Source organism: Schistosoma mansoni, assembly GCF_000237925.1.
Source record: "Schistosoma mansoni, WGS project CABG00000000 data, supercontig 0191, strain Puerto Rico, whole genome shotgun sequence".
Lineage (NCBI taxonomy): Eukaryota > Metazoa > Platyhelminthes > Trematoda > Strigeidida > Schistosomatidae > Schistosoma > Schistosoma mansoni.
This window is the reverse complement of record NW_017386071.1, coordinates 65,686-78,928: the sequence shown is the minus strand read 5'-3', so window position 1 is coordinate 78,928 and position 13,243 is coordinate 65,686. Positions and strand designations below refer to the sequence as shown.

Here is a 13,243-nt window from a genome sequence, read left to right as displayed (position 1 = left end):
GTGTTGATTTTCACTCTGTGACTCGAACCCAGTACCGTTCACTGCAAACGCCATCGCGTTATCCACTCAGCTACTGAACCCGATAGCCACTTACCTGTGCGATGGGGGTGAAGTTTAAATTCATTTAGTATTGCTTGTTTGAATCTTCTCATTGACTTTTAGTACTGCAATTGATCAGTCTGTTATTGGCATATGTGTATACTGTGCGTATTGCCTCGGTATAGCCTTAATTCACAAGCATTATAAGAGCAAGTTGGAATTATTTATATTTCAATCGCTGAGACTATTTCAAATATAATTTTTTCACATATAATGTACAATTTAGTCAGTTTCTATTCGTATATCAGTTGCTATAGCAGATATCTCAGTGAAGACTGTGGTTATAACGAGATTGTAAATTAAATGGGGGCTATTAGTACACATTTATTTATGTATAAATGCAGGTGTACAGAGTTGAAGAGAATGATAAACGAAAAATCCTAATTTCCTAGGGACTAATCAACATATGACTATAAATATTTTCTCTTAGAAATCCCACATAACAGCCAAACAGAATCATTGTAAAATTAAAATCTGAAATTTCTATACCTTCTTATCAACGACATTGGATTTGAAAATACCTACCGTCGAATTTCATTTATTACCATTTCAAATTTATTTCTTCCTTTTACTTCATCCCCACAATTGAATATCTTCCTGAAACTATACTCATGAGAAGTGGATTTTAAATCCCTTTCTTGAGGAAAGGTTAATAAATTTTTAGTTCACTCTTAACAGATATTACTTGTATGCTCAATAGTATCTGAAGGGAATAAACCACTCAGCTGTTGCTTTATTCTTTAGTAGTTCCTGACTATAAGTCTTTCTCATTAAAAAAGATACTGAAATTAAAATTCGAGCTTTTTATATTCTCATAAAACTAGTCCTGAAGAAGCACACTCATCATTTTTCCTTCAGTCTTATTCATTTTTACAAAAATTGTGGCAACTTTTGTCATTTAACCACCAAGATCATTACATTTTAGAGGTGCTTTAGACCTCTCAATTAAGCGGTTCATTGAATTATTTAATGTAAGTAACTTTATGTCCCACCCCAAACCTCGAATTCACCTCATTCATTCATGCTTTAGTCACAAATGCTTAAAAAGAATTTCCATGTTTAGTCATATCTTTCATGAAACCTTATGCAGAAGCTATCTTTTCTTCAGTACTACTTAAATTCCTACAATGTACATATGCTTTTTCTAAGCCTTTTATTAATGAAAAGAAAAACACCCAACATTATAGTTTTATTGAAAATCACTAACCACCGTTAAAATATATGAGGAAATGATGAAAACAATCACGTAGAGAAATAATAGAAAAATTATGTGAACCGACACATTTCGTGAAATATTCCCATTATTATTATTATTTGGCTGTTTAAGAATTAAACAGTGGTAAATGGTAAAACCACATATTATCCATTTCTCAGGACAAAATTAAACATTTGCTACTGTCTGGGTTAATGTTAACACCAATAAGTAGCGTAGCTTTCTGTTCGAATTGTGTTTATTGTTCCTAAGAACCGAATAATCGTATTTCTTTATTTAATCTCATTCACCTTTGTTTTTTAACCAATAATCTTGATGAATCAGTTTCAATTAAAAATCTTTGATAATAAATCTGGCTAGAAGATAACTTTTTTACTGAAATAAATATCCAAGCTCGATAGGAAGAAAGCAATGAATAGATAGGTTTGTGTGTGTATATATATACATGTATGTGCATGTCCAGTTCATTATTTTCACTAACAACATCCTATTTAAAACGTCAAACTTTCTATCGAACAATCGTTGGTTCACCTACAAAGACCTACAATATGATCAATGTTGGGTGGATAAAAAAGTTCACAACAAACTTTGAACGTGAAAATCACTGTGACCAGCAAGTTTCTCCAGTTAGGATTAAACTCCATCGGTATATAATTCGCAATATTTTATTGCATGTGATCATTTCTTGCTACCATACTGATGCATATTGAATATAAGAAGCCCTATTACTTGCCCATTATTCAGCTACAATCATTGGTAGTTATCTGATGGTATGAATTGGATAAACATATTTTTTCACCAAAAAGGGTTTTTTTGAAAAAAAATACTATCTCTTTACTGATACTTCCATTTTGAAAACATTTTAGCAAATTTCACCTTAACTCCACTTGCTTTTCATCTTGATAAAGGATAAGCGAGATTTCAAAATTCAACAGAGCGATCTCTGATGAATGGGATTGATTATAAAACTATAAGTTTGCACATTATTGAAATGGTAGAGCTTAATTCCTCAGGGATAAACAGCTAGTGAATAAATAATTTGTATTATAATATGTCAATAAAATTTGTTAGCCGTAATATTTGCTATTTTTTAGACAAATCTCTGACATTCCTGAACTGATTCCTTATCTACTTATCACATAAATCTCATTTGTTTAGGTATAAATTAAACTGGTGTAACAAACGATTTATTTTAAACTTATTTTTCGCAGTAATAAATCTTGTTAAATAGCTAGCAATTGAATGTAAAAAGAAAAGTCTTTATAAAAACAATATTTCTGTAGTTAACTTACTTTTATGGCTAGGGTATCCCCGTATGTCAGATTACGTAACACTCCAACTGCATTAAGGCATATACGTGTGTGATCGGAATAGAGCAACTGAACTAAAGCTGAAATACCACCAGAGAGTCTGAAGTGAAATAGAAATGTATAATTACGTAAAATCTTGATGAACTTTTGTTTTTAAAAAAATTCAAAACTTTCCTCCAAAGCAGATTACTGATGACATTAGAACGCGAGAATATTTTATTAATTCATATTAATTATATTCCTAATGTATAATTATTAGGTAAATAGATAATTTCTTTTCTACATTACTCGTGTCGTGAACTTCCTTTGAGCTTATGAACCATTCATGTTTAGTTACGTTAAAATCACAGACCGGTCAATGTTAGACCACCATTGAGAACCTCGAAGGACTGAACGGCTGTTTCGTCCTAGCATGGTTGCGCGATATCTCAGATTAACTGGAGTTAGACATTAATACCACGGAATTTTGGCCAAGTAGTCTAGAGGTTAAGTGTTCGCTCTCAGTACCGAAGGTCCTGAGTTCGATTCCATCATGAGGGATCATGGATGTGGTCTGCTGAGAAGTTCCACGCTAAAACAAGATGGCCGTTCAGTGCGTTCAGGTTTAATGGTGGCCTGACATTGAATGGTTCACGATTTCAATGAAACTCAATGATCTCGACAACCTGATACCGATATTGTTAATTAGTTATTCACCGTTTGTTCCGTTTTCTGTCGCTTACGGTGCAAATGTATATCAATTGTGATTTTATACTTAGGGTGCGTCATGGTCTGATAACTCATGTATATAAGCCGATGAGTACTTTAAATACATATAATATTACTGAAATGCTGTTTACTATGTTCTACTATCGTAAAGAACTCCAAACTAGAAGGATATCTTACGTTATGGACCAATCAAAGTTAGGGTTATACTCTGTCTCAAACTTATGGTTCACCTTACCATTTGAAGCGTGAAGCTGACCGAAGCTCGGGAGGCTAGCGAAAGCCGAAACAATAAACGCTGGGGTAAAGAAATATAACCAGGGCTCTTATTGATAAGTCGCTTCTCCAGATATCGATTAACTTACAGCCGTAACAGATATTTTTGGGCATTTGGTGTCCCATGAAGGAAGATTTATTCGCCAAAATATACTAGATAGAAGAAGTTTTAAAAAAGAGGACACTAACAATTTCCATTTCAGTGTAGTTTAGGACTCTTCAGAAGGACCCATCGATGGATTTTCTTAGCATCAAATAAGTGGTTTCTAGCTCGCAAGGCGAAATGAGCCACTAGACGTTCTAGTGTTAATCTGTGACCTGTGTATCTAACAAAACGGTGATAATCGTGCTTTATTTTAAAGAAATGAAATAAATGAGACTTTGTTATCTGACACCAGTGGAAAGCATCTTCAAAAATGTTTCAGAAAACTGAAAACTATTAAAATAACTTGTAATTAGTCAATTAATAATTTAACTAAAGAAGTATTCTATCAACCAACAAATAAGAAAACTATAACCACAAAATAAAATAAACATTTTCACCCATTGAGTATGAGAAAAAACCAATTATACTTGCCGTGTTTTCTCTTTTAAACTTGGATTACGATAAACTAAATGTTGTAAGTAAGCAGCTGCATTTGATACAACATCTGGATCAGATGATTGAAGTAATCGAATCAATAACGGAATATCAACTGATTGTGAAAATGTTCCTGAATTCGATTCAATATAATCGAAGCTTTTTGATGAATTATTTATATTTGGCATCGTAGGATATCGACTGACAGTAGATAACTTCAAGTTATTACCTGTAAAAGTTAATCAGTAAATAGAGGATAAAATTTTAAAAATTTTGTTCAATAGTATAGGTGAATTGTGTTAAAAAGAACTTAAGTCTCTATTCTATTACACTTTTGCATTTTAATGAAAAGAAGATTCAATCATTAGGTAAGTAAAATAATAAAGTAGTCATAATATAGAAGTAGTCTTACACTGAATTCAATTACCATTATCATCCATAATTTGATGATTCGTGTAGTAAATTAGTGCAATTATTTCTTCTTTGTACAAATGTAATGGTGAGTAATAATATATATTAACGAAATATTTAATAATGAGATAGTGTCCTGCCTAGTAAAGCATTTCTTAGTACTTGTAAACAGTAAAGAGAATTATCTTTCGAATACAGAATTATGTATAATAAAGCTTAGGCCAACATCAACACAATTAACCAAGTAAAACTAACTAACAGCTGTTGTATTCTTCAACAAAAGACCGTAACAATATCCGGATTTCAGATTACATTAGTCATCTATAATAGACTATATCAAGATATCAAAGAAAGCAGCATTAGGAAATCATTAAGATCGCCCAAATACTGTGAAACTATTAGCATTAATTTAGACGAAAGTTTTTAGATACTTGAAATTAGTTGTACTGAATATCTTGGTTTAAAAATCTCAGTAGAATAATTAAAATGAGAAATTGTAAACCTTATCAACTCTTTTATTGATTTACTGTAAGAGAATATTGATGATTACCCAAAATATGATTATTATATGAATTAATATTCAAAGAATAAAAGTACTTTTATAATTGAAGTTAAATTAATAAATTGTCTACTTTTACAATGAGTACAAATTTGTATCATATATGTCTTCTTCTTTCAAAATGAGTAACAAACATGAAATTGTAATTGAGATCTTATGAAAATTATTCATAACTTAAATGTCATAATTATAAATAACAGATAAAATAAATACATGAAAAGAAATTTAATATCGAAAAAAATTTAATTACTAAGGCATTTTTAATGTTGAACAGAAATAATTTTAAATGTATATACAAATCAGAATGGGGTTTAATGGATATTAAAGTAATTTTATATGATTGAAATCATGAGTCAATTGAAGCTAGACCACCACGGAAAATCTGGAAGCACGGGAAGGCCGTTTCGTCCTATTATGGGACTCCTTAGCAGTGCGCATCCACGAGATTTGAACCCAGGACCTACCAGTACCGTGCCAGAGCACGTAACCGATAGACCACTGAGCCGGTATCCGATAGTGTTAATGCCTAACTTCAACCAATTCACGATGTTGAGCAACTATTTACCAATGTCTTCAGTGAGTTCATATCTCCCAATAGGTCCTGAGTTCGGATCTCGCGAGGCGGGATCGTGGATTTACACTGCTGAGTTTCACTACAGGACGAAACGGCCTTCCAGTGCTTCCAGGTTTTCCATGGTGGTCTAGCTGCAATTGACTCATGATTTCAACTATATAGTATTTACAAATCACTGAAAACTGGACTTTTAAATATATTACTGAAAGAAAAACACATTTTAAATGATAGAAGAACTAACTAAATTCTTATAAAAAATCAAAAACTCTTTCATAAATTGTGAAATGAAATTTATTAGTCATCTTTAGTCGCAATCAAATAAATTACCAATAGTCGTTAAAAAGAATAATCCAACAGGAGATCAAGTTAGTTAATGGTATATTGTGTATGGTATTTCATAAAGAAAAAAAATAAACTAAGAAATAAACATAACTAGGAATTTTCTCTAGTTAAAACTTCAAGTAATTAATTTCCATTTGTTAATAATTAGATTGTTGTGTTCTTTAATTATTGGATCGTGATAAATAATGAATAATAGTCATGTGCCAATTCAATTAAAAACAATAAAACATTCATTCTTTTCTATTAATCTAAATACATTTAGTTCATAAATGATGGATGTTTTATCTTGGTTTTCGTACCTATTTGAAACTGAAGTGAAAATATTAAATAGGAATAATATATATTTGTAAAATCTCAGCGAATGAATTATTTTACAAATATATATTATTCCTATTTAATGTCTTACATCAACTCGGCGCTCAAATACTATGAAACTATTCGCTCTAATTTAGATGAGAGTTCTTATATGAAGTGAAAATATTTCAAAACATCAGATGTGTGTTTTTATCTCAAACGTTTTCAGTAGTACACTTGATTGAATAATTGTTAGCGATGAACGAATATCAATAATTCAATAGGCAAGTATTTTGGAAGTTAACCTTTAAGTTCTAACTAGCTAATAAATTGGAGAATACCTTCAGATTAAGCACAGACGACTCACTTGTAATGAAAAGCAAATAAGCTATTTTTACGAAGAACCATACAGAGTTTTGTATAACTTGTTTGTAAACTGACAACAAATGAGGGACTATAGAAAACTCATAAACATCAGAAAGGTATTTCATCCACCAACAGCATTGCTCATTGGTGCACACTAAAGTTTTAGATCCGATTAGTCGAGAGAAAGGCGGTTACTTGCCGACAAAACTGGATGAGAATAACCTTTTATTAGAAAATGACTGAAACCACAAGATATGAACCACAGAATATTGTATAGATAACTCATTAGTATCATGCTCATTGAAAGATCTTGATTTTGAATGATATTGTGAGGGGGGACAGCTAATGAGCACAATACTAGGATTAAAACGGTTAAGCACTGTGTTTTAGTTAGCGTTGGTTTTATCCACATAATTATAACCTCCGTCAATTTCATCTTAAACTATTAAATTTTCTTAAATACAAATTATTTATATAATTTCTTTAAAACATCCAGGACTGATACACAGTAATGAATAAAGAAGTTTCTTAATGAATAATCAAAAAACGAGTGCTCTAGTAACAGAATTATGGTAAATCAGATATTTATTAAATATTTTTAGTCATAATTAGGATGTATTTAGGAATTGAATAATCAAAACTTCGCTATAGTCTTTAAACAAGAGTATAATTGTTACTCTTATAAATAAACATAAGTTAATTAAGAACTGTGTGGTTATTAATTACATTTTTCATCAATCAACGTATAGAACTAACCTTGTAAATTGTTTGCCAACTGTCGATGAACAGGCATTGGTGTTCCACGGATACGTAAATCATCAACACATATTCCATTCGTTTGATCCGTATATATCGACCGATTATGTCCTCTGCAATGCTGATGATGATAATGATTATACAACTGATGATGTTGATTTCTTAAACGTGATTTAATATCGTCTGATTTAATATTATAATTATGGTTATGAATGTGTGGTTCCCAATTGTTTGTATCAATTGAACATTTCATTTTGTTATCGCTTACATTATCTGATTTTATATCAGCCGAGTTTATTCTATTTGCATAATCATTGTGTTTATTCCATGGTCTAAAAAGTACCAAATTGAGGACAATTTCAAAATTACAGTAATATGTATGCATAAAGATAATGTTAGTGCTAAGTCGTCTTATTTCAATAAAACCATGCATTCTTCAAATTACTCAATATTATCTAAACATTAAAATATGATAATCTGTTTATGAAATGTGCCTACGCTCCATTGGGAGTAACAGGCGTAAGTAAGTAATTTATGAAATGTATTTTTCGACAGTAAAATAACTTTTTAAGCAATAAGGTTATCATTGAGTAATGAGTAACTAACTTTCTGTAAAGTGATATGCTTCAATTACTCATCCATGTACTAATAAAATTTCCCTGAAAAATCTATACTTTATAAAGTTGAAATAGTTTAATAAACAATGATAGTGTAGTGTGGTCTACTTATATCTATATAAGTAGTATGTGGCGATGGTCAGACATAGAATGTATTTTGTCAGAAGACCGATAAGGAAAGAAGTGAAATGGAACGCAATTGGTAGGAAAATGCATGAACAATGGAATTAGAGTAGATGAACTGATATTTACTGAAGGAACAATGAAGATTGAAACAATTGATTGTTATTTTGCAAATTAACTGTTTGCTGTATGGTTATCAGAATTTAGTGAGATAGTCTGTAATCTGTGCTTAAATACATTCGATTGTCCTCAACCGCTGTTCTGTTCACTACAATGGTATTTACTTAGATTATAAGAAAATTTGAATGTTTTTTAAACCAAGAAATTCAGTTTAAAAGTTTTATTCACTGAAAATATTGACAGGGTATACTGTTGTAAAGAACAAAATAATTTACTTTCTCATTCAAACTATTCATCAGTGTAAATTTATGAAATTCACTTTTGTACTGCTCCTCTTTTTTTTCTTCAAAATAACTAAATTGAAGCTTGAACAAAACAATCTATACATTCACGAACGAATGCTATTGACTTGCTTTTATTACAAATAAATGTGCATGCGGTATATTTGTTGTAAAGTATAAAATTCTAATCAATCTGTAGGTATACACAAAGTTGTTGTTTGCGTAAGTTTTGATTAAAATTTATCTAAATTTAAACTTAGATACTAAAGTATCCAATTAAAACAAAACCAAATGTCTAATTAATTCATTAAAATTTTAATTTCATAGTAGTATATTTAATTAAGAAAGTCTACAATATATGTAGGCATGCATGCGTGCTACAACTACAGTTTTGTACAAGATGCTTAAAATTCATATTTCCCTCCTCTTCATTCTTGATAGACCGAACGAAAACGAAGAAACGATAATTCATGACAAGATACAAAAATCGAATTAACTTAATATCTTAGTTAAAAATATTTTTTGTTCGAAAAAAACAAATAGAAAGTTTTAACGTGAATGCAGATACATTACTGGTATAATACTGACATTTTATAAAACAGTAAGAGGTCTGACATTTCGAAATAAATGTAAAAACCCAAGTAAAAATTTTCTGAATCATTCCCACAGACCGAAGTTATATTTGTCTAAGATATTCAATTCAAATAGGATATAAGTAGCTACAATGCTTTCCAATAGTTTGTTTTCTATATCATCAATTCTCATGTGACGGAAAATGAATTATATTAACAATTCGTTGTAGCTGTATTTAATCTGAAAGAAGTTTGATTTTCTATACTACTTATCTGGCCGTGAGCTTCTACCTAAGCAATGGAAAGTCAAATAAATTCTTACAGAAACTTGTAATACTGACCATACTATACTATGAAATAACTAAACGTGGCTAAAGCATGAAAGGATAACAGATTTTAAAGTTATAGATTCTTGATCTGCTCCTTAAAAGTGCTGAAAATTTTAAAATGCATTTATTCAAATGTTTAAAACTCATAGACGGAAACTTAGATAACAAAAATCGGTCGGTTGTGTTTATCACTAAATTCGCTTTTTCACATTTTCGTATCTTTTTACTCTGACTTACCACCACTATGAAATCGGCACTGCTTAGAACTGATAATAACACTTCTACACATTATAACTGGATCCCTAATAATCTGATAATTATAGACTGGTTATTTAAATGTTAGATATTACAATAAAAACTACATGTTACAACGGACATTTTAAAGGGTTTTTCATTTTGAATAGATGGGTTACTGAAAATTGTGGAAATATTTCGTGATTAGACGAATTATTTATCTAAACTAAAGCTTCGATTGACTTACGTTCAAATATCAAGTTAAACACTATGGTCATCATAGCTCCACAAATCAGTGAAGAAAATTAATTGTCCATAAATTTGCAAAATCTGTAATTTCAACCTAGCTTATCTGTGTTCTTTTAAGCGGAAAAAGATTGTGCCTACTAGGAATACTGTTGAATACTAATTAGATCACAGGCTCTAAGTGGAGAAAATAAATTAAAAATTCACGAATTGCTTCCAACAAATGATTTATGCCTGAAAGATTTAATTTTGTCCTATGGTTTCCATGAAGAAATGAATTTAGTTAGACAAGTATTGGGAACGAGAAGCCACTAGATAGTTGTTTAGTCTGAATTTTATCTTCGAATAGTCTATGCAAGCCTGATTTAGCTTAATTCACCAGGATTATTTGACATCTGGTGTATAAAGCATAGTGAAACATCATTTATTTGGAACTAAATGTTGATTGTTCATTTAAACTTCTGATAAAAACATTTTTCAAATTTGTAACACAGCCCTGACTGACATAGTACATAGTTCTTTTTAATTAAAATAAAAACATAAACTATCATATAGCATTCGAATACAAAAAAACTACCTCATGCATCATAAAGAGGGATAGGCATTCTTTCAGGCTACTTCATGCATGTATGGCTACTTTCATTCCAACTTACAACTTATTCAATCTTTGACTTAATCGATTTTCACCAGTATTTAATTCATATGAAGAGGATTGTGAAGATGAATTTTGCTGATCAATCAAAGAGATAGCCCTATGTGGTTTACATCTTAGTGTACAATAATCCATGTTTGTTAAAAGTTCATCCATTGAACATTTATTATAATTTGTTTTACTCAATAACTTATCATCTATTGATCTATCATAATCTTTCTCTTGTATACAACTTTGTGTCATACGATTATCAGATAAACCAACGCCATGTAAATGAATATCGATAACTACGTTTAATGAATTTGGATTTGATGTTTTTGTACTTGCTTGTTTTATACCTGTCCCTGTATCAATTGTAGAATTACTCATAATACTAGTTGCAACCGGTCTAGATGATTTATCAATTAATGTAATTCGATTAATTTCTTTAGATCCATGTGAATTCTCTGTGTCTGTTGATATTTCGTTGTCTATTTTATTTGCTGTATTATCATCAAATGTTGTATATGATGGCATAAATATGGGCATACTATGCTGTCTTCCATGAAAGATCGAAGTATCCATATCATTAGTAGTACTTTTGTTTTGTAAATTCTTTTTCATAACGGTATTATTTGTTTGTTGTGATGTATTGTTAGGTGTATTTTGTATGAATTGCGTTTCAGTACATAAAGTATTCGACGGTTCACATGTGCTTGATGTACATTCAGTATTTAAATCAGTTCTTAAATTTCTAGTATAATAGTTAAATTGAGAATCATTCTGTACTCTATGATCGTTAGATTGATCACTAGAATTTTTACATTTAACTAACGTTGTTGGCGGAGTTGTCGGTGTAAACTCTACCGGTGGATAATATCGATAAGATGAAAATGAATTATTCATTGTACTGAAAAATTTATAAATAAACGGATAACTACTCTGTTCAAACAATTCATGTAAATTAAATAAAACATATTGCCATTGTCAATTAATTGATTTATGTTATATTCATATAGATTTAATAAACAGATAATTATTGGTTGTGAGTAATAGGTACTTATCGTTAAACTGAGTCAGAGTGTGGTCTAGCTTAGTTCTACATATCCAAATACTTTTGCTATTGTCTTTTAAACTGATGTTGCTTGTTAGGAAAAACGATAAGTGATTTCGTCTCGTTATCTTCAGTTCATTTTCTTTTGTACAGATGTCTTTATTCAATATATAACAACTGTCAAACTACCCAAAGGGATAATAGATCTCTCTTATCATAGTTAGAAAAACATAAAACAAACTTGATAAGTAGTTTCATTTTCTTAATAATGATTACATATCAGACAAAACTAAAACAGTTACATTCATCTATTGTATTCTATCATTATTGTCTAATTGACTTCGAACTCGGCTTTCATACATATAGAACATTATCATGAGTTAGGGAAGACTCTGTAAATAACCACATCAACTCTCAAATCTTCTCTCTTTCTATAGATTTTTCACATTAGTTTTGTATTTAGACCTTATTTATTCACTTTGTTTGATAACGCTGGATGGTGATAAATTAAATAAATTGTGAGCCCTTAACAAATTTGTGTTCATGAATATTTAATAATAATTCGATCTTAAATTGCAATAACTATAAATAAAATTTAGATCTCAAGTGTTTAGTCGTTATGTTAAATAATGTCCAAATATCCTAAAAATCCCATAACTCGCATCAATAAATAATCAAAAGCCATAATGACATGAACCCGATCTATCAGTTACTAAGCAAAGGGTCATGTAGTCACATGTTTACAGGTTAAATTATGGGTAACTTCTGAGAACTATTAATGGACTAATATTATACATATATATATATATATGCATATATATATATATTCCTATTGTATAACTAGTCAGTACCTAGGTTATGTATATCTGTATCCCTCCTATCATAAGCTTCATTTTGACCTATAGATTATTGTGATATGATTCTCTATTACTAAATTATACTCAGTTTATTAATTACAGTCTCCAACTGTCACAGCCACTTTTGGCTTGATCTTGTACAAATATTATTCCCTATTTTATGGTGTGATGAGGTCTGTTTGGCTGACATATAAACCAAGTATGTTTGAAATAAATGATTCACATAGTAGAACCTGTTATTGGCGTTTTGGACTCAACTGGAAGGACTTGGTGAACGAAAGACCAACAAGGACGCTAGGCTGCTCATACCGGTCAAACGTCATTGGTTTGAAACAATACTAAGTCGAATTTCAATTGGCTAATAAATTACGGGATAATTAGCCGGGCTTAAAGTCACAACACCATCACCCAACGTTTTCCGGATAACAACAATTATTTGGTAAGCAGAGATGGATAATGGCTAGCAGTGGAATCCAGGACGCGCGTTTCGTCCTATTTGGGACTCGTCAGCTGGATGTACCTGCATCTCAGTGTTGATGTTCACTCTGTGACTCGAACCCAGTACCCTCGCTTCAAACGCCATCGCGTTATCCACTCGGCCACTGAGTCCTGATAGCCACTTGCTTGGGCTATACCGAGGCAATACGCACAGTATACACATATGCCAATAACAGACTGATCAATTGCAGTACTA

At 30.8% G+C, this 13,243-nt stretch overlaps 1 protein-coding gene and 1 non-coding gene across 2 annotated transcripts in view; one reads left to right on the top strand and one right to left on the bottom strand.

The window, feature by feature from the left end:
* Smp_042340 (catenin and plakophilin, putative) overlaps positions 1-11,544 on the bottom strand; it is a gene marked incomplete at both ends in the record, with an annotated part of 43,728 nt that extends 32,184 nt beyond the window's left edge. The window contains 4 exons of the mRNA XM_018794087.1: positions 2,605-2,766; positions 4,177-4,412; positions 7,486-7,817; positions 10,661-11,544. Coding sequence (XP_018647078.1) covers positions 2,605-2,766; positions 4,177-4,412; positions 7,486-7,817; positions 10,661-11,544 — 1,614 coding nt within the window. The remainder of the gene's footprint in view (positions 1-2,604; positions 2,767-4,176; positions 4,413-7,485; positions 7,818-10,660) is intronic.
* A 1,216-nt stretch (positions 11,545-12,760) lies between these two features.
* Smp_tRNA_02157_Gln_TTG.1.1 lies at positions 12,761-12,826 on the top strand. The gene has a single exon. It is a non-coding gene (tRNA).
* The last annotated feature ends 417 nt before the right edge of the window (positions 12,827-13,243 follow it).